Below are 22,038 nucleotides of genomic sequence, written 5' to 3' on the forward strand. Positions count from 1 at the left end.
TTAGTTTTGCCAGTCAGCTGTAACACCTGAACGCTGCCTGCTGCTGCCGAGAATGTGTGAAAACTGGTTAGTATGCAATCAGAGAAGTTTAAATATAAAGCAAATGGTGCTGATGAATGACTGAGACATCCAGACTCTGTCACACCAACGGGGCTGTCTGATGAATACAAAAGAAAGCCACAGGAGCCACTCTAGTATAACTATTTATTGTGCAGAACATATTACTGCAAAAAACATCATCTGTATAAACACGAACGATTTCTTAAATGTCTTAAAATTAGGTATATATATATATATATATATATATATATATATATATATATATATATATATATAATGTCAGATACACAACAGCACTTGACATATTACACTGAGCCAAAGTGCAGAAGCAATTTGTGCAAAACTAAGTGCAGCCTTACTGCTTCTATAGGAATTGAGAAGGTAAGCAGCAGCCAGGTGCTGATAATCAAACACACTTGATTGAGTGATCATAAGCAAGAGTGAGCCCCTGCATAAAAACAGGAGTCTTAGCAATTTACTGGTCTGCTGCAGTCAGGTGTGTGTTAATGCAATCTCAAGGAGGAACGGTGTCTGTGCTGTCTTAGAACAGCAATTTCTACTGCCCATATGGGAAGGGTCACAAGGCCAAACAATATAAAGTCCATCATTCTACGGTTGTAAAGATTACTCACAAGTGGAAAACATTCAAGACTGTTGGCAATCTTCCCAGGAGTGGACCTCCCAGCAAATTCACCCCAAGGTCAGTTAGCATGCTAAATTTTAAAGCTCATGCCAATACAGTTTGGAAAAGGAAGAAAAAAACATGAACATGAAGTATGGCTTGTTTGGAAATTTTGCCAGAAGATGGGACTCTCTAAAAGGAACATGGCAGCACAGCTTAGGCCAGCGAAGCTGCATCTGAACAAACTACAATGTTGTTTGGAAATCTGAGACCTAAGTGAAAATGTTTGGTTCTTCTATGGCACTTTTCTCTTCTCAAAGTGCTTTATACAACTTGCCTCACTCACACAAGCATTCTGTTCCATTTTTGTACTGATCATCAACTGCACACATGTGTATATATTAATCTGCTTGGCACTTTGAATTCTTAATTTTATTTTTATTTAAGTGTTTTCTTACAATATGTTTTGCACTAAGTACCGCAGGAATTTCCTAATGTTGTAAACCTGCTCAACATTTGGCAATAAAACCCTTTCTGATTCTGATTCACACCCTGATAAATGCATCATGTGACTGTGATGGGGAACTTGGAGTTCAGCATCTTGTACTTTGGCATGAAGACTGAAGCAGCCAGGGATCACACCACCCCTAATGTACAGCGCCGTGTTTGGTGAAAGCCAAACACCTCATACCAAGTGTGAAGCACAGTGATGTAGGGGTGATGATCTATCATGAACTCCCCTCACTACCAAAGTGTTCTAAAGTTAAGTCTTTCTGTCTAAAAGATAGAGCCCGGATGAGTAATACAGGACAACGAGCCCAAGCATTTCAGCACATCTACAACACAATGAATGAAAAAGAAACATGTTGCGATGGCCGTGCTATTAAATCTTGGTGTGCATGTGATTTTTCTTATTACGTCTGTATTTTGGTGTGTGCGCGTGCTATGTGTCATGTGCTGTTCATCTGATTTGTGTATTAAAATAATTTTAGAATCTGGTAAAGACTTTTTTAAAACTGTAGGTTGTGATACTTCAAACCTTAGACCTGAAAGAGGGAGTACTTTCTTTGATACATGTTAAGGACAACATTCCCAGCTTAAACATTAAAGGCATGAATTGGAGCAGACTGTTTCACTTTTCACCTGCAGTGCTCTGCCGTTATACTGCATCTCCTAGCAACAGAGACCTGTTTACCTACAAAACCTGCCAAAGATAGAGAGGTGAACAAACAGCCTGGAGTTGTAGGTACGTCCTGGGACTAAGTGGCAGATTTCAGTGCTTTTGTGTTTAGTGTTTTTTTTTTTTTTTTTTTTTTTCTGGGATCATTTATATTCAGGGTGAGTGAAAATGGCTGGGACTTTCCTGGAGGATCGCAGCTCTCTCTCCACTCATACAGCAGTAGACAAAGGCACACTGCAAAAACCCACCTCCTTAATACTAGATAAATACACTTATTTTTGGTGAAGTTTTGCTTAAAACAAGTGAAATTATCTGCCAGTGGGGTAAGTGTTTTTTTCTTATTAAGATTTCTTGAAATAAGAACAATATCCAGATTTAAATAAAGCTAAAAATAAGTATTTTACACTTATTCCAGGCAACAAATCAGAACATTGAAACTTAAAATAAGCTTTAACCACTTATTCTAGGGAACAATTAGATAGTTAAATCTTAAAATAAGCCTTACACACTTATTCCAAGCAACCAATCATGGCAATTGAAACCTAAAATAAGATTTAACCACTTGTTCTAAGCAAAATGTTGAAGAAATTAAATCTGAAAATAGGCATAAAACACTTATTCTAAGGAACAAATCAAGGCAAATAATCTAAAAACTAGTACATTAAATCATTTTAAAGATCTTAAAATAAGTTAAAAAATAATAGATTGTAGTCTAAATCTTCTTAAATTCAGTGAAATAATCTGCCAGTGCAGTAAGATAATTACACTTGATAAGAATTCTCAAAATAAGAAAGATAAAGCCAAATTAAAGCAGGCAAAGTATACTGTGTACATGACCTTTATTGGAAACAAACTCTCCAAACAGTAACAAATATTTCAGTGAATCATAGTACACAAAAATTTAAAGACACATTGTAAGTGTAACATTGTTATTTTGTTCCTTTTAGAAGTGCTAAACCAGTTAGCTACTCAACATATAAAATGTAATAAAAAGAGCATTTGCAATTTTAAACACAATTTGCAGAACAGATGTGTTTAAAGAAAAAAGTACTTTGTATTACATTAATAAGAATAAAAAAAAGAATTCAAGTGTAAATTGCAACTTCAAAGCTATCAGGCCCAAACCTTCCAACACAGACCTAAGTTACATCTTGCTCAAACAGCTCTACGTTTCAACAAACATTCCTACAGCCTGCCATGACTTTTTTGTATGAGCCTGTGGTGTCTTGCTCATGGATTTTGTCCTTTAACACTTCAGTCTAAATGACAGACAGAAGCGTTGCCACACATTTAGGATAGGTGAGATGCAGGGTGTAGTAGTATGCCATAAGATACAGCAAACCTTCTCCAAGGTCATCTGTGGTCAAATGTGGTGATGAGAGTGGTTCCAACTGCAATAAGACAGCGGGACCCTTCAAAGAGCAGAACGGGGCTGACGCTGGATCTTCTGTTGGCAAAAGAAAAACAAAGACAAAAATTGTACAATGTACGGAGAAACTCCAAAGCTATCAGGGTAGTTCAAGTATGTATTAGACTTAGACTTCACTTTATTGATCCCTTTGGGGTGCACCCTTCGGGTGATACATGAATGATGACAACCGTAGATCAGATGCGCTACAGACCATATTAATGTTATTTTTCTTTAGATTGACAAATACTGTACAGAAAAAAAATAAAAATTATATATATATATATATATATATATATATATATATATATATATATTTATTCATGCCATTGAAAAATGTAATAAATTCTGCCTCATCACCATTAGGATTATGTCTTTACACACTTTAGGAAATGACAAAGATACTGCACCTGTGATAGTTAAATATGTAATTATTTCCATTTTGTTTTTAATTTCTTTATGATTTTCTTTATTTTTATTGAAAAATTTTTTATCTCAGTGTTTGTGCCATTTCAGATTTCTGCACACCTTTTCCAAATATAAACTACATTGTTGGAGGACTTGGCATGGATAAAAAGGCCATATGCCAAATAAACTGTTAAAGTGAAGGCTTTACGGGCATTATTTGATAACAAATATGAAGAAACACAGACCTGAAGGACATCAATCAGTGCTTCACTGGCATGTCCCATCTTCTTGGGTGGTGCAACTTGTGATGGGAAGAAAGTTGGTAGTGTCCTGAACAGGGCTATGAACAGAACAGGAAAGAAAGAACTAAATCAAATTTCAGTTCAATATTCAATATTATTGCCATAATTGTAATCTTTCACTTACAACTGTTGTCACCAGAACTGCTCCTTGGTGGCAAAAGCATGTTTGATCCACCACTTGAATCTGCATCATAATCTTCTCCCTGGTCACATGGTGAGATGTCCATGAGACGCCTTTTCTTTAGTCTCATCCTAAATAAGAAAACGAAAATAGTTATATTACAGGAGTCCTAAACAAAATGTGTCGTGCTAAGTGTTTTTAAATCAAAAGCGGCAAAACTTGCCTCTTTGTGAACTTGAGCCCACAACTGTTTCCTCCTCATAAAATTTTCAGGCCCTGGAAGCAGGTCCCTTAAATTGTCCCTACTGAGGGTGTGGAGCAAGACCTCATCTATGTCTGCAGCTGTAAAGAAAAGTCAGTAACTTTCAGAAATGTAAAAGTTGTACAACAATTCCAAATTGTCATTTTGTCAAATACATTTAAATGTAATTTAAATATTTTATTGATCTGACAACATAAAACTGATTCTATGTACGATCACTGTCAGTGTGTGCAACACAAAATTCATTTAGACATTAATTTGCATAAATATGCATATGCTTGGCCTACCATTTAGAACCGAAAGGCTGCAATCATCCAAACCCTCCATGATTTACTGGTGTAGCTTTTGTCAGAACTTTTCCCTGAGGAAAGAAAAACATATGTTTGGGTCAAAAAGAAAAACTGAGTCAAGACACCACCTGCCATGGATCCAAAGTCTATGCAATCAGACACATGGATAAGGTGCAAAAGACAGACCAAGTAGAGCCTGTGTTAATTCAATGGTTAAGTCTTATAAAATTGCTCACTTAAAATTTATGACAAGGCTATTCCAAACTAGTTTTCAAACTAAAACTAATAGTGCCCAACTGCTTGTCAAATCATTCAACAAATGACCACAGCTCAGATTAGGCCACTTCATCCATAAGAAAAAATGTTACCTCGGTTCAGCAAGGTTAAAGTGACCTGATTGATATTAATAGTTTACAACATAAATAATTGGAAGCAAGTTCACATCTTCTCCAACTTACAAGTTTATATGATTAATCATAATCTGTCGGAAATGAGGCTTAAAGTAAATCTATAGGTAAAGATGTCTTTCATAAATGTGCATTATTTTATTCCCTTGTGTTATCTTTAATTTCATTACCCAAACTGGACTTGCAAAAAATAGTAAAATAATAAAATTTGAATAAACTCATGTTGGTTAAATGTAATTTTGGTCATAAAACAGTTAACTCTTGATGACTTAAGTAAATCCTCATTTAAGTTAAATATAGATCTGTCCAACACCCCTGTCTTTTTCCATAACAAAAAACAGCATTGTAAAGTTATGAGCCCGATTGCGAGATTTGTCTCAAACCAGTATCGGTCCTCCCAAGTTGCACACACAAACACACCAAGCACAGTGCAGACAGAGAGCACGCGGCTTAAGAAGGAAAAAAAAACACCGCAGCTTTTTATTTTCCGTGGGTGGGAAACACAAAACGGACTTTTGCAAAGGCGGATATCAACTGTAGTTCTTTTGTCATATAGCTATGTTAAGTATATTTAACACGAAACGAAATTTACCTAACTAGCACCATTAATAATTTTAAACTATCACTGCATGCTAACAATTCAGCATACTGAATGAACTAAGCTAGCTAGCTGGCTGGCAGTTTTGGCTAACTACCCATTGGTAGTGAACTGATAATACTGCCTCGGTAAAACTTAATATTTGACCACGACTGATGTTACTACAGTAAGTCAAAGCTAAAAGAACCCGAAATGTTTGTAAGCAAAAGTTAATTACCTCAACAGAATCCAGTCCGAACCTGCTCCCTCGTGTCCTCCGATTCAAACAGTGAGATAATGGACAGAGCCACTTGAGGGCAGCCAGGGGGGAGGTAGGGTTACACATTTTCGTCTGTGTAAAGCTTGTAAAACGTGAACATAACATGCATAATGAACCTGCATTCGAAAAACTAATTTTAACAAATAACCCATCAATTACTATGACTGTTGTAGTCGTCTTTACAATTACATTACTACACAAGTTAAATGCAGACTTGGTATAAACCACCCCTTCAAACTTGGTATTGACCTCTACTACTCTGCCCGCCAAGAGCTTCTTTCAGGTCTTTTCCCCAAACAAGATGGCGTGTTGGAGGTGTGGGATTTGTTTTGTTTTTGTTGCCTTAACAGTAAAGTCTCTTTTGAGCCATATTAATACAATTCATAGCAGTAGTCCAGACTTTTGTGTGATATGTGGGGTGGTTGTACCGAGGAATACAGGAACCTAATCTAGTGCTAATACATTATTTAACTTTTTAATATGAACTAGACTATGGAACACCAAAGTGTTAAAACGTGTCATTTAATTTTTATTTTACATTGTGTATTTTTATAATATTTTATTAAATATTTATTTCACTACGATTCTTTTTTGTAATAATAGAAACATTTTGAGACACTTTAATTTTAAGCACCTGTTTAAGCAGCAGCCAATGAGCGTTCAGGTCCCACCCTGATTGCCTGAATAACAAATTCAGTTGTTAAATGACCTCAAATAAATACACCATTATGAAAAACCCCATTATGAAACAAAAACAGACTTTGGGAAAAAGAGATTTTGGAATATAAATTCATCGAATTTAATAAAATGTCTCAAAAAATGTTCTATAATTCATAAAAAAAAATTTAATGCTACTTTAGCTTCAAGTGACAACAGATTAAAACAATCCCCTGGACAAATGCTTATATTGATCAAGATTTTGCCATTCTTTTATCAAATTTATTTTGGATTTAATTGAAATTGTTAAAATACTTTTTGCCCCAGTTGTGTCTTTACAAACTGTGTCCAAACTAAAAAAATGATAGAAGATTACATGCTGCATCTTCCCTCTCAGATTATTGCCCTGGGACCTGTAATTTGTCATACGTGTATGAAATAGAGTCTAAACGCAGTTTTTTTTAAAAAACAATGGTCAGCCAAATTAAACTTTAAGAATGTGTGCAAGTCTCTTGTAAACCACAATCAGCTGCTGGAGTGTTGTCAAAGTGAAGCAGGAACTGAGCATCCAATATTTGTAAATGAGAAAGGACTAGGTCCTGTATCAGAGGTTGCTAATATGGAGTTTTTGGTGATTGAAGATGCTATACATTATGCCGTTAGAGTAAAGTGGCTTATTTTACATGGTAACAAATACATCTGTGACACGTCTCAGGTCTAAATATACCTTCCAATGATTGACTTTCTTATTTCAAGGAAAAAGGTGAATGTTTCTTATTTTAAGATAATTTTTTGTTTTACACTCTATCTAAAAGCTATTTTTGCTTGAAATAAAGGTGAAATGGTTCATTTTTAGATTTACAGACTAAATAAGAAAAAAAAGGAATATATACTTAAAACAAGTCTAATCATCTAACACATGAGACTGGAAACTAGTTTGTAATGTTCAAAACAAGATGGACAAGATAATCTGGCTAAATTTAAGACAATAAATCTTGTTAAGCTACAAGAAATTTGCAGTGCAGCACTTATTGCATTATTTCCTTCTGACACTGTTCTCATTTATTCAGCAAGCTCCAAATTTGACTGGATGCTGCCAAAGTTAAAAACTAAGATGTAACACTTGCTTTTATTTGTGGTTACAGCAGTGTCCGCAGGCCCACAGGATTTTGTTTTTTTTGCCATCCATCACTGTTGTCAGTGACTGTTTCCATTACAGCAGTCACAGATGGCTGAACAGGGGAGGATTGTCATACCGGCTACTGGAGCAATTGGCAGGAAGGGGCAACTGACCAACAACGCAGTCAAACTCCACAATACTACTTACACAGCATCTCATGGTGAAGATGATGAGTGAGACTCTCCAGAGTTTCAGCATAAATCGCACTGATTTGCATTCAAATTTGGGTTCTGACAGACAATTTTGCTATATCTGTCTCAGACTCAGACAGGATGGGATTCACTTCTTATCTCGGGTGTCCCAGTGCGACAGGCTTTACATCAAACCACAGACCAGCTATATGTTACAGGCCTAGTTTGGACCACATTGATAACCCTCAGTTTGGGTAAGTGTCAGGACACTTTTTTCCCCCGCCCTCTGCTCATCTTTTATAATGGCTGTTTTGGTTCATCATTTTCTGATAATGTTATTAGCAAAACCTGTGCTTCTCCTTCAGTGATGAGCAAAGCTCTCTGGTGGCTGGGGGGACTCTGTAGAGCTAATATTTGTCCAACTTTGACATGTGCAGAAAAGCTAACAGAAGAATCTGAGAAATGTCAGTCAAGCTGCACATCTCTGTGAAATCTAATCAGCCAGAATGATTACAGGCACGTTGTGGATTTAGATGAATGCTTGCAGATATCTTTCTCCAAAGCCTCTGATTCCACGTTTAAAGGAACTGTATTACTTTCAAAATGTGAAAGTAATAAAGATAATAATAATACATTTTATTTGAAAGCTCCTTTTAAAACACTCAAGGTCACTGTTGAGTTGGGACTTAAAGAGAGAGAGAAGGAAGAGATATTTCTTAAATCAGGAGGTAGGGAATTCCAGAGTCGTGGAGCAGAGCAGCTGAAAGCCCTGCTCCCCATGGTTGCAAGACGGGGGGAAGGGATGGAGAGTGAAAGGGAAGAAGAAGATCTGAGACAACGAGTTGGGGCGGTGATCTTAACCAGATCAGAGAGATATGGAGGAGAGAGATGATGAATAGCCTTAAATGTGTACAAGAGTATTTTGAAATTGATGCGATATTTGACCAGGAGCCAATGAAGCTGCTGCAAGGCAGGAGTGATGTGGTGGACAGAAGGGGTCCTGGTGATGATACGGGCAGCAGAGGTCTGGACACGTTGGAGCTTGTGGGTGGATTTTTGAGTAAGACCAAAAAGAAGTGAATTACAATAATCAATCCGGGAAGTAACAAGGCTATGGACAAGGATGGCAGTGGCATGTGGGGTGAGAAAAGGACGGAGACGATTAATGTTGCGCAATTGAAAATATGCAGACCGAGTAACATTTTTTTTTTTTTTTTTTTTTTGCCTGTCCCATTTGGTTCTTTAGCCGTCAGAATTGTTGTCTGAAGACCAACAAGGATACCCAATGGATTTATTTTGCCAAATGGATCATCATGGCATTACCGTATTGGTCCACTTGATTGACCTTTGTTTTTATTATTTATTTTATTTTATTTTCAGTTGTTACAGATGGGACAGACATGAGTGAGGGATAGGAAAGGGAGAAAGAAAGAGGAAGGAAAAGAAAAACAGAAGGGGAGAGGGACAGTGAGAAAGGGGGGGAAAAAATATATCCGGGATCACCTGTTGAGAGAAAAAGAATAGAAAACAAAAAACAAAAAAACAAAGCAAGATACTAAACAACACCATCACATTAATCTAGCTAAGTGTAAACAGCAGTAAATACTAAATATTGAATGTTGTTGTGCAGCACGCAGGACAGACAGCGCACAATGTGCTTTGAAGTAGCAGCCAAGAAAGGTCCTAGGCCCTCCACACTTGGAGGGCCTAGGCCCTAGGAAAATTCTAGAAAATTCTCAAAATTATTGGGATCTAGACCAGTTTTGAGGCAATTTTGAGGGAAGCAGGAACAGTTCCAGTGGTAAGTGAAGAGCAGATGATAGCAGATATGAGGGGAAGCAAAGAAGGTAGACATGCCTTAACCAAAACTGTAGGAATGGGGTCTAGCTGACAAGTAGAAGGTTTTGACTTACAGATGAAATCTGAAATATCAGTAACCGAGGGGAGCTGGAAAGCAGAAAAACAGTGTGATGGGAGATGAATTACACAGGAAGAGCTAAATGGAACCTCGGAAACCAGTTCTTGATGTATGAAATTAGACCTATGCACTTGGGTTATACAGGCAAGTATGAAAGTGTGTGAAAATCTCTGACAGAGAGGTTCAAAGGATGTAAACAAAGGAGTTTAAGTGAGTAGGTGCTTCACTGTAAATTAGATTCCCTGATGCGATAAAAGATAAAAAATAAATAAATTTAAAAAAAGCTAGACTGTCAAGAATGAAGCGTGTTTGTCTGAAGTGTTACCTCAGACTCGGCTCTGCCTTTGTTTTTCAGACTCTTGTTATCTGACAGCTTCGTCTCTCAAACAAAACGACACTACCAGCCTCCCATCCGCTCTGGATGTTCTGGGTCTTCAACAAACATCGTTAACAAACCCGGAAACAGCGGCTTCCATCAGCTGAAGATTCAGCCAAAAACCGCATCAGTCGAGGAGAAGGTATGACAGCTCGGTTTGACAGCACTTAAACACACCTCTTCAAGATGATGGAAAGTGTAATATTATGTTATATACATAAACTTTCTGTTATTGCTTAAATGTTTCCTCAGACAGAATATCAAAGTTCATTTGTGCCTCATCGTCCTACGCCAGCAGGTAATTTAAAGGCTACAATGCAGAACTTTGTGAGCTTGAGCTGTACATTTATAACTACAAATAATGGAAAACTTTAATAAAATGCCACAGTTTCATTTTGAAAAAGCTAACATTGTTGCTTCAGTTTCTCAGAACCATGTGACTGTAGGTCCTAAAGGAGGGAGTGGTTTCACTAAGGCAGCGGAGCTTCAGGTTAACACCAGCTTGATGGTGAGTGGTTTTTAAAGGTATTGGAAGCTATTCTTAGCTGAGATTTTTATATTCTTCCATTTTTTTAATAACCTCTTATTAAGAAATCCAAGTGAAAATGCTGCCTGTGTATCCAAAACCTGACTTTACATCATGGTTACAAAGGGATTATATTTGTTTTAAACTACATGCTATATCCAAAAGTTGGGATACTGTGCAAAATTTAATAAAAAACAGAATGCAAATCATAAAAAGCTTGTACAGACTCACTGGCCACTTCATTAGTTGCATCTTACTAGTACAGGGATGGACCCCTTTAGGCCTCAGAGTGGCCTTAGGTCTTCATGGCAAATAGACAATGTTGGAAACAGGCATCCGATTTCGGTCCATATTGTTGTGATAGTATCACACAGTTGCTGTAGATTTATTCACTGGACATCCCAAAGATGTCCTACTGGATTGATATAACAGTTGTAAGAAGAGGTTGTTTGAGTTACTGTTGCCCACCTTTCATCTTAGAGCAGTTTAGCCATTCTCACTGGATATTTTCTTTTTAGGCCATTCTCTATAAACTCTAGAGATGGTTGTGAGGTGGGTAAATCATGCAACATTCAAAGTCGCTTAAATAACCCTTTCCCCTCGTTCTGAAGCTTGGCTACATGTCTAATTACAGTTTTTCCCACGTGATTGGTTGTTTGAGGTGCTTGTGTTAATCATCAGTTGAACAGGTGTGTCCAAGGTGGCTGGTGACTGTGTAATCAAGTATATAGACAGCGTGTCAAATGCTGAAACTGGGATATTTGAATCTTTTCAATTTTTGAAGTACAGTTGACATCCTCTGGCAGCTACAGTATGTGTATCTGTGAGTTCTTCTCTGTATATCTACTTGTAACTGTCAACTGTTGATATTCAGGGTGAACCTCATCAGACTCCCAGTTCAGTGATGAAAACAGACTTCATGCCACTGTCCCTGCTGCAGGTTGAGCCACACAAAAAGCTGAATTCATTCGGGGGGGAAGGAGCACAGGGGAATCTTTCATGTACAACTCTGAAGTTTGTTTTGTGTCTCAGGGTACTGAGGCGAAATCGGGCCTGTGCAGCCGTTCTTGCAGAGAAACGGGATTCACACGAGGTGACATCGCTCCCTTGGCCCACCCTGTTAGTGCTGACTTCTTCACAGTTTTTCTTTAATGTAAAAGCACAACATTAATGCTTTTTTGTTTTTATTTAATTATTTATTTCTGTCTCTAATCATCTAGGTCTCTCTTCTGTCATCGCCCCAGACTAAAACAGAGGCCCCGATGCCATCTGTCATTGGACAAAAGGTTAAATATGTTCATGCAATTGTTTTTCACTCTATTTATCAGCACGTTATCTGGATTGTTCAACAACATTTTATTTTTTAGGAGCCCACAGGATATGTTCTGAACACTCATAAAAGCCAAACTTTTCCTGACGCACCACTTGATCCTTCAGACTTCATCACACATTATAAAAGCAAGTAAGTGTAATTAAGTTAATTAATTAACTTAATAAATTGTCACTTTTCACCCTATAACTGTAAAGTGTGTTACACTATTTGACTACCTGCTTATTTTCCAGGTTCTGTCATCGTGATGACAGAAACTGGAAAAGTCCAGAAAAGTTCAAATCAACGAACTCTTGTCCCACCATTGTCAGCTCTAAAATGGAAAGTGGCTACAATCTTCGGGATACGGACAGGTATGTATGTTATGCTCATGAAGTCGTATCATACAGATTTCCTTTGACTGACATGACCTAGTTTTATTCTACAGGTACATCCTCAGGGGCTAGACCTTCTCACACCTGTGATGATACCTGCATTGCTGCTTTGTCACAAATAAAAACTGAAGTTTTTTGTTTGTTTGCAGTCTGGCATGTTCTATTAATAAAATCATTTAAATGCATACAAAAAATATGAATTGCTTTTTTTTTTTGAGTGGAAACATTGCCAGCCAGATATGTGAATGGTAGAAATCCAAAGAGGGAGTGAACGAGATGATGCATTGTCTTTGACCACCTTACTGTCACTGACCTACAGAGAATGAGAGGAGTGTAAACTAATGGGAAAAATAATTACAGTCAGGCTGAGTAAGGAACTGATTTCCAAGGATGTCTGTGGTGTGTCAAACTGTTCTGCCACCCACAGCAGAGTCTGGATGAGCAGCAGAGCCTAAACTGAGTAGGAGGCTGAGATTGCACTATTGTGCAGCTACATACTATGCACCTACTCTGGGCCAACTCTCAGAAACGACATTATATTATCAGTGCAATCCATTCTGCATTATCAATATAATGACTCTTGTGTCAAAACAAGAGATTTTTAACTACGCTGGTTTTTTTGGGGTGTCACCATAGTATGTATGAAAGATATGTGACATTAACAGCCATAATATACACTTAATTGCATTATCAGTCAGTTGGAGAGATGTGCTTATCTAGTTAGTCAATCACATGCAGCTCCTCTGGGTAAAAACGCCTTGTTGATGCCAGAGATCAGAAGAATGACTAGACTGCTTCAAGCTCTTATAAATGCAAGACTAACTCAAATAACCACTCGTTACAACCAAGATATGCAAAAGAGAATCTTCGAATGTGTGGTGTGTCACATGGCAGCAAGAAGCTGGCTCACCAAAACTAGACAATAGAAGATTAGAAACCTTTGCCTAGTTTGAGTTTAGATTCGACTGTGATGCTGGGATGGTAAAGCCGAAGCATGGCTACCTTGTATCAGTGGTTCAGGCTGGTGGTCTAATGGTGGGAAAGACATTTTCTTGGCTCATGTTAGGTCCCTAAGTATCAGTTGAGCATTCTTTAAACACCACCTCCCACCTGAGTATTGTTGCTGACCATGTCCATCCCTTTATGATCACAGTGTTCCCATCTTCTGATGGATGCTTCCAGCAGGATATCATGTGCCATGTCACAAAGCTAACATTTCAAACTGGTTTGTTGAACGCGACAATAAATTCACTGTCTTCAAATAGTCTCCATAGTTGAAGATCTCAATCTAGTAGAGCACCTTTGGAATCTGTTAGATTAGAAGATTTGTAAATTTGTAGCAAATGTGATCCTGTCATGTCAATATGGACCACAATCTGAAATGAATGTTTCCAGTACCTTGTTAAAACTATGCCACAAATAATTAAGGCAGATCTGAAGGCAAAAGGGAGATACTGTCAAACATTAGGATCCAGTGAGTGTGTATGTCAGCCACAGTGATGCAAGACAGGCAATGTCAGTCTGTTGGTTTCTCCAGTGATGTAGTCTGGACTGAATTAACTATTTGATTAACTGCCAGGAGGTTTTTATACATAAATTTTCCCCAGAGGATGACTTTGACTGATTTTGGAGACCCCTTAAGATTTTCATCAGATCAAAGTTTTGTTTTGTCCAAAATCTACATTTTGTTAGTTTTAGCTATAATTGGTTTAGAGCAAAGGAAATGTTAGCAATCCAAAAAGCTGGACTAAGACAAGTTAACACCATAAAAATACTACCTCTCAATATCAGCATGTTAGCAATGATGCTGTGAGTCAGCTGGCCTCATAGCATAGCTGCACACACAGCTTTGTTATTATTAGAAGTAAAGGAAGTGACCAAACAAGAGCTGAAACATCACTTACATGATGTAAATTAACACATGTAATAGTAATTCAAGTTCAAGTCAAGAAGTTGGAACCAAATGTTTGGTTATTTTTCAGTTTTGCTCAAAAGTGATGTCTTTGCACACACAATCCAGGCATTAAAACAAACATTTCCATGATTCAAACTATATTTCTCATTTAACATATTAATCAGGCTTTTTTTATATATTAATTAAGAATAAAGATGATTTTTCTATTAACAAAAGGACATACTAAGCTCTGTTGTAGCACTCTGTATCATTTTAAACATAAAACGCTAGATGTTAAAACCTTTTGCCCTCTCTCGGATGTAATGAGAGGAAAGCTTGGGGGACTCTACTTTTCTCGACAGCGACCAAAAAAACTGTATAATATTTACCAAAACAGCTAAACAGTAGTAAAAATATCTATCAACTGCTGCCCTGCATTTATAATATGTATTATGTGTGGTTTTCCGTGTAGAAATAAATCTAAAATTAGAGTGGTGAGTCTGAGTCTGTTCCCGAGCATAGACACACGAGTTGACACGCTCTGCTTCATGAGTGCAAGCATTAATATTTTAGTGTTGGGATAAATATTTCACTCTTTCAATGAGATGTGAGAAAAAGATACGTGGAGGGAAAGAGGATTGGATTACACGCGCGCCCCACATGAATAATGAGTGCAGAGATGAGAGGAGAACAAGGGCCTGGCCTGCTCCATGCTAGAGACAAAGATAGAAAAGGTGTAGTCACAGACAAAAAGGAGTACACAAAGGTCACCCGAGTCTTCACCTGACCTGCAGGGGGGGCTTTTGATTGGTGGTGGGGGAGTCAAGTCTATTTCATGTTCCCTCCCTATGGACTTCCCTTTTATGGTGAGGCACCCCAGCTATTCATCGCTGTAATAATCCCGCTCGTCTCTCGTTCGTTCTGGGCACTGACACTCACAGGAATGCTTACACAACACTGACAAGAGTTGGGGGGTTGTGTTTAGCATGTCATAAATATTTTGTATATCCAAGTCCAGTATGTCCATTTGCACGCACAGACAGTCTCGGTTTATAGAAATAGTGATGAACCAAGATGAAGTGCACTGTCAAGCACATAAAACAGACACTGACAATGATGTAACAGAAATGTTAAATTGTGTCAGTGAAGCAAGCGGTGGCTAGTGGTTTCACCACTTCACAATTAAGAAATAAATTCCCACAAGTGACTGACATAATCAGACGGGTAATTATTTAATAACGGGAAACTTGGTCTCCTATGCCCACTGCAAGTAGTTTTATTGTAAAACAACTACACACACTGTACACACACACACTCTTTACCTGAGTCCAGCTCTGATCTGATCATATGGAGATGAGTGAGATGTTGTTAATTTTTAGACACATAATGCCCGGCTCATTTATATTCACAGCAAACAACAGATTTTAAATTAGCAGCACAGCTACACAAAAAAGTCCCAAAACATCAACTGTATCTGCAGGATTTCCTGTCATTCATGTCCAGCTTGTCCTGCAGATCATCTGGATCTTGGAGGGGCCTTTCACGCCCCTTCATCTTGTCTCCCTGTGTCATCCAACTCCTCCACATCCTCATAGTCCATCTCAGCCCTCTCATACTCTAGCTCCTCTCCCTCAAACTCAAACCCTTCTCCCTCACATATCAGCTCCTCTGTCTCATATTCGACCGCCTCTTCGTCATATTCGAGCTCAGTTCCGCCATATTCATTTATTGGAGGCTCCACATATCCTCCTTCCTCTTCCTCCACTTCGTCCTCCACTTCTTCCTCCTTCACAAGAAGCTCTTCCTCTTTAACATCTGTGTCCTCTATGGTCACTGCAGCTTCATTTGGTGCTTGCTTTGAGCTGCTGTTCTTGAGGATGCCATGAATCACCGGCTCCTCTCCTGCAAGTGCCAGCTCTTCTGCCTCTTTCTCTGCTGCCTTTCGTCGTCTCTCCTTCCTGGCCTCACGCACCTCCAAAAACTCTGCAGCTCCCTCCCCAACCAAGATGGCGTCTTCACCTACTATAGGAGGTTCCTTGACTGGGTTGTGGTCATAGGAGAAAAGGCGCAGGGCTCTGAGACGCTTCAGGCTGGGAATTTCTGATATCTTGTTGCGGTCCAGGTCTAGGATCTCCAAGGACTTCATTCGAAGAAGGACTTTTGGGAAGGTGTCAAAGCGGTTTCCGTAGAGCCACAATCCCCTCAGAGCCTCCATGCGCCACAAGTCAGGAGGCAGAGTCTTCAGGCGGTTGTCCCCCATCTGCAGGGACTTGAGGTTGGGTAAGTCATAGAGCACCCGTGGGAATCTCTGGAAGTAGTTGCTCTCCATCCACAAGCACCGCAGATTGTGCAGGTTGCTCAGCTCAGGTGGAAAGCTCATTAGGCGGTTGCTGCCCAAATAGAGGCGGGTGAGGTTAGTGAGGTCGCAGACGGCCAGAGGAACATCTTCTATTTTGTTGAAGTCGAGGGCAAGTATCCGCAGACCCTGCAGCTGGGAGATGCTGTCGGGCAGGGTGCGCAGGCTGTTTCCACAAACATAAAGCTTCTCCAGATGCATCAGGTCACAAACACGTGAAGGCAAACGCTTAAATTTACGGTAGCTCAAGTCCAACACGGGGTCCCCACTCTCCAGCAACTCCTCCACTCCAAGCGGAAGTTCCTCCTCTACTTCCTGCACTACTTCCTTCTCCTTCTCGGAAAATTCTGCCTCTTCGCCATCTTTCCCCCCCTCTTCCTCCTCTTCTTCTCCCCCTCCCTTCCTGGAGGAGTTGCCCATGCTGTCGCCTGCAGTACCTTTGTGACTCCTGTGTGAGTCAAGACAGAGTCATTTGATGAGGGAGTGTCTGTGACAAGTTAACCCTGAGCTTGGGAGCTGCTGCTGTTTTGTGGTTGTACCCACTGGCTGCAAACCACATCCTGGCCCGGGCCAGTTAACACTCCGGCAGCCATACCAAAGCAGTTTGTCAAGTGTCTCGTTGTCCCTTCATCTACAGCTTCATCACAAAACAGCAGCGGAAAAGATCTAACAAACTGCAGAGTAATAGTAATGATAATAATAGTAGTAATAGTAGTAGTAGTAGTAGTAATAGTAATAATAGTAATAGTAAAGGTGTTGTTGATAGTTGAGTTCAACAAAATCCAGCTGAATTTTGAGCTGAAATTGAATTCTTGCAGTCCTTACCCTCTTCTCTCCTCTCTAACTTCCTCGGGGCTTTTAAGGGAAAGATAACGCCACCTGTTCACGTGATCCGGTTTCTCTATTAGAAGAGGAAAAAAAAAAGTGCGAGCCTACTTCCCCTCTTCCTGCGGATAAACCCACCGTGTGTGCGCACTCAGTGACCTGGCTGGCGGCAAAGAAAAACAGTTAATGGAAGTCTGTTCACTAGTTAATGCAGCTGCTCCCCATTAGAGGCCGAGGTTTCCCGGAGTAATAATCCGCGCCAGAGGAAAAACAAAAAAACCTGCACATACTGGAAAAGAACAGCGCTCACTGACTCCCCTCAACTCCTGATGTTGGCCGCTTCTCTCCATCAGTGTGAAGGTTTACATTCAACTGCTGCCTCCCTCCTTCTGTAACAGGAACAGGGGGCATTCACATCACATGGCCAATGTGTCCTCGTGTGAGTGCGCGTGTGTCTGCGCGCGTGCGCCGGTATGATAGAAGTAGCCTCTTAGAAATAAATATATTTTAAAAAAAGAAGCAACTTTAAAAACAACTTTTTCCCACAAACAAATAGTTAGGTGTGAGGGTTTGATCAAACGATAAACAAAAAAGAATATTAATAGTGATAAACATTATCCTGATATTTATGTTCATCTGCACAGACAAGCAAATTCGCAGGCTTACCTACGCTTATATTTACACATTCGCACATGTATTAACCGCCAGCGCCACTTTTTAATTGCAATTAATAGTTTTTAGATTCATTTTGTGTCTGGAGTATTAGTCCTGCCACAGCGTGACACAGAGCACACATAATCGCAAGCGTTACAGTTGATTATTTTTCCTCGTAAAATGTTGTTACTATAAATCCATACGAAACGAGAAACAGTCTTTCAAAACAAATAAATACATTTGTGGTTTTGCAGTTTGTAGCCACTATAAATCTTTATGTACGGCTATTTGTATGTTTGATGATGGAGATGAGGCTCACTGTCCACAATGGTCTACTTAATTTTGGTTTTACTCATTTTTGTAGGTGACCTGCTGAGACCTATAAAATTGTTTGACAGAGCACAAAACTCAAGACTTGCTGTTATGTTTTTTCTCCTAACCAAGTAGTCTTTGGTCACTCACATTCTTATGCCGATAGGACTCCCAAGTACAATATGAGATTCACATATAGTATGGTTTTATATGCAAACCTAAAGTGAACAAACAACTCTGCAATGATTGCTAAAATAATTCTCTTTTACTGTTGTTGCTTCACATTATGGCTCATATAGTTTAATTGTCAATTTTTTTATGTAAAAATTCCATCCATCCATTTGCTTCAGTTCTGTAAATATGTGCACCATCCTCTGATGGCCAGTAGGTTGCCTGTAGCCACCCTTTGGATCCAGTCTTACAGACCATTAAGCCTTTTTGGTTTAAGTGATGTTGTCACACTTCCTGTTGTCTGATGTTGTCCAACCATGATCATGCGCTAATCAAAAGTCAGAGAGAAATTCCAGGGGTCAATCCAGAATCATCAATTAATCTAATATCCATGTTTTTGGACTGTGGGACAAAGCTGGATTGCCCGGACAGAACCCACGCACACTCAGAAACGCCCCAGACTGGATTTGAACCTTATTGCTGTGAGGGCTAATCACCCTACAGTCAACCTTTGATTTCACTTTGTTACACTACATTTTCAGATGGCTGTTTCAGTGATCAATACTCTGAATTCCAGAAAAAAAAAAAAAACCAACCAAACACTTCATATTTCAGTTCTGTTTTGTTAATTATTCAGATGACTTTTTTTATTTAGCAAAACGATCTGTGGAATAATTTAGTGCAGGAAAAGTCTCAGCAAATGCCAATAAACAACCCAAAGCTTTACAGGGTTTTAATTTTTCTCTACGTGAGACAGATACAGCGGACTAAAGTGCATCTCAGATTGAAATGAATGTGACATGACTGAAAAATATTCCTACACCGCGGCTCAAAATAGCTCCAACATTTGGGTGAGCCCAGAGCAGTTTTAACTAAAAGGGCAACAACAGTTCCAGAAAAGACTAACTTTGTCCAGAACTATTCTCTGTTTCTCATAGTTTACCCCACAGTATTGCAGGATATTACTGAGACTATTGTAGCGTTTTCAGCCATTTGTTTTTCTGTATTAAACTAATTCAGAATTCAGTTCAACCTTAACATTATACTTTAATCTGAAAGAAACACTGAAAGAAAAACATCCTAAAATAATGAAGGTTCAAGATGAACCAATCCGACACTGTATTTTTAATGAATCTGACCATATAACTCCATCTCCCGTAGCTTAAAATTTGCAATGCTGTTTATACTGACTATACTGAATTTGTACTGAGGAGATTACGGCACTCACATAATGCAATAATGATCACATGCTACTGTCAACAAGAACATGATACTTTCTATCTTACTATTGATACTTTACTGAGCATTTCATCCCAAATTACTTACCTTTTTGTTTTGTTTTTGAAAAACAGACTCAATACTTGGCAGCAAAAGGTTTTTAGAAACATCTTTAGGTTCTAATATTTCTTCTTTACACTTACATATCTGTTAATGGGTTGTAACCCATTCTGACCCAAATGTTGCTTTGAATGAATCTTATGTGTCATTTGAATGTAAATCTCCAAAGAAATATTCAGATATGAGATAATGTAACTGATGGGATGAAAAGTGTAGTGATGCCAAAGTAAAAAGTCTCTCACTCTTTTCTGAGGAAAATACCCCCACCTTTCATTTGAGGGACCAAAATGAAAGTTAACCTTTAGCTTGAATTCATCAAAAAGCATGCAGGTTTTCTGATTGACAGTCTATGCTGTTGGTTGTGATACTGAGGAAAAGTCTGTAAAAGATGCTGGGGTCGGATGTGCAGGGCTTCTGTCAGCTCGATAAGCTATGGCAGAAGAAGCGGACAAACAGGGAGACAGGCGACGCGCTGCTTGAGGATAATCCTGTCTGATATGCTGAGGACCAAAAGAGCTGATTAGCAAATTTCTATATAGCATTGAAATGACCCTGAAATGACACAGTGAACTGTAAGCAGGGGACATAAAAGACTGAGACCTCAGGCAGTGAATAGATGTGACTGTTGAGGTGAAAGTGTTGAATGCAGATGAAGCACTGCATGACTTCACTACCATGGACAAACACACACATAACAAACACAGGGACAGGGTAAAGGAAAAGTAACTCTAAACAGTTATTAATGATCCTTTTTTCATGGTGGTCTAATGGAAAATCAATAATTATTAAGTATTTAATATTTATATATATTTCATAAATGTTTCTGGAAAACACAAGAAGCAAAACAGGACTGCAATGGGAGGCCTTCATGCTTTTGCAACTTGAGGTTAAAAGAGGACAAGGAAGCAATTTCATTAAAGGAGCGTATTTGCACTATCTGCTGGTGAAGGAGAAAACTGCAGCTGATACAGCATCATTGTGCTTATTTACAGTAAAGGAAAATATGTGTGATTTGATGATGCAAACAGTTCAAGTCTAAAAACAGAATGACATCAGGCAACCATTTTTGTGCTTACTGTAGTGCTTACTTTGTAGGTGTCCACGTTTAAATTGAATGAAGGGTTTAGGAGTTTCTGCTTTAGAAACTTTCTGCTGTCATACAAACACTGCCAGCACAATTATTATGACAATCTGAGAGACCAGGGATGTTAAATTGTGAGTCACATACAGCCTACATCAATCTTAAGTGGGCCAGACCAGTGAAAGTGCTGTCATCTGTCAGTGAAAAGAAACTGAATTACAACTTGAATCACTAAAATATCTTAATATAAGGGAAAAAGTGCAATTTTAACAGAATGTCTCAGTTTTTCTACATGATGAAGAAACAGCGGTTTAGCTAATAAAGAATTCTGGGTTTAAATTGTAAGAAATGTGTCAAATGACAGAAAAAGAGCTCATTGCCCCGACTGTCCCGTTATCATAAAATAGAAAGCTGGATTAAAGTACAGTCTTACAAAGTTTTTTAATTGATATTATTAATATTTATACTTACAGTGGATCACTGAAAAAAAATTAAATAGTAGATAGTATTTAAAAACAGGAACGTTCCTGTCATTTAATTGTTTATCTGCATAATTACTTTGATGGAGTAGCAATGATTGGGGGGGGGGGGGGGGGGGGGGAGTTGAAATGTATGTAGTTGTCCTTCAAAGCTATCCAGTGGACTAGATTGCAGTCTTTCGATTATGGTCCCCGGACCTTATGTTTGACACACCTGAATTACACTCTTCGAAGCAAACCACAGCAAGCAAACTACAGCCCAGTTTCCATGTAAAGCATTTAGGGAGGATGGAAAGTAACAACAAAAAGGGAGCAGGGACCCCTTGAAGACCTGCTGTGTATAATAATGGATTGGATTTATATAGCGCTTTTCAAGGCACACAAAGCGCTTTACAATTCCTTCACTCTCACACAGGTGGAGGCAAGCTACGGTTGTAGCCACAGCTGCCCTGGGGCAGACTGCCATATCGCGCCATCGGCCCCTCTGGCCAACACCGGAGGTGTTAGGGTGTGTGTCTT

General features: G+C 38.9%; 2 protein-coding genes and 1 long non-coding RNA gene across 9 annotated transcripts; 1 reads left to right on the top strand and 2 right to left on the bottom strand.

Annotated features, from left to right (window-relative positions):
- The first annotated feature begins 439 nt into the window (after positions 1 to 439).
- saxo4 (stabilizer of axonemal microtubules 4) lies at positions 440 to 12,615 on the top strand. 6 transcript variants are annotated; one of them, XM_085168225.1, is made up of 13 exons: positions 440 to 760; positions 1,832 to 1,928; positions 7,794 to 7,914; positions 8,016 to 8,139; positions 10,159 to 10,321; positions 10,432 to 10,477; positions 10,602 to 10,687; positions 11,580 to 11,645; positions 11,738 to 11,824; positions 11,926 to 11,991; positions 12,073 to 12,167; positions 12,269 to 12,388; positions 12,463 to 12,614. In XM_085168225.1, exons 3-13 carry the CDS (start codon positions 7,803 to 7,805, stop codon positions 12,479 to 12,481), a joined length of 984 nt encoding a protein of 327 aa, XP_085024351.1. In that variant the 5' UTR covers positions 440 to 760; positions 1,832 to 1,928; positions 7,794 to 7,802; the 3' UTR covers positions 12,482 to 12,614. The 6 variants fall into 6 exon arrangements, with proteins under 6 accessions (XP_085024351.1, XP_085024350.1, XP_085024348.1 ...); XM_085168224.1 differs by having other exon boundaries at positions 441 to 760; positions 7,723 to 7,914; XM_085168222.1 differs by having other exon boundaries at positions 442 to 760; positions 1,832 to 2,020; positions 7,720 to 7,914.
- On the bottom strand, positions 2,361 to 6,614 carry LOC146515416 (uncharacterized). 2 transcript variants are annotated; one of them, XR_014875326.1, is made up of 6 exons: positions 5,876 to 6,614; positions 4,651 to 4,724; positions 4,325 to 4,443; positions 4,105 to 4,232; positions 3,924 to 4,018; positions 2,361 to 3,309 (listed from the first exon to the last, which is right to left on the bottom strand). It is a non-coding gene; the product is annotated as an uncharacterized LOC146515416 (long non-coding RNA). The 2 variants fall into 2 exon arrangements; XR_014875325.1 differs by having other exon boundaries at positions 4,651 to 6,608.
- A 1,860-nt stretch (positions 12,616 to 14,475) lies between the features above and the next one.
- Positions 14,476 to 17,884, bottom strand: lrrc10b (leucine rich repeat containing 10B). The gene has a single exon (XM_085168221.1). The coding sequence runs from the start codon at positions 17,077 to 17,079 to the stop codon at positions 15,844 to 15,846; it is 1,236 nt and encodes a 411-aa protein (XP_085024347.1). The 5' UTR covers positions 17,080 to 17,884; the 3' UTR covers positions 14,476 to 15,843.
- Between the last annotated feature and the right edge of the window lie 4,154 nt (positions 17,885 to 22,038).

This window comes from Neolamprologus multifasciatus, chromosome 7, assembly GCF_963576455.1.
Source record: "Neolamprologus multifasciatus chromosome 7, fNeoMul1.2, whole genome shotgun sequence".
Lineage (NCBI taxonomy): Eukaryota > Metazoa > Chordata > Actinopteri > Cichliformes > Cichlidae > Neolamprologus > Neolamprologus multifasciatus.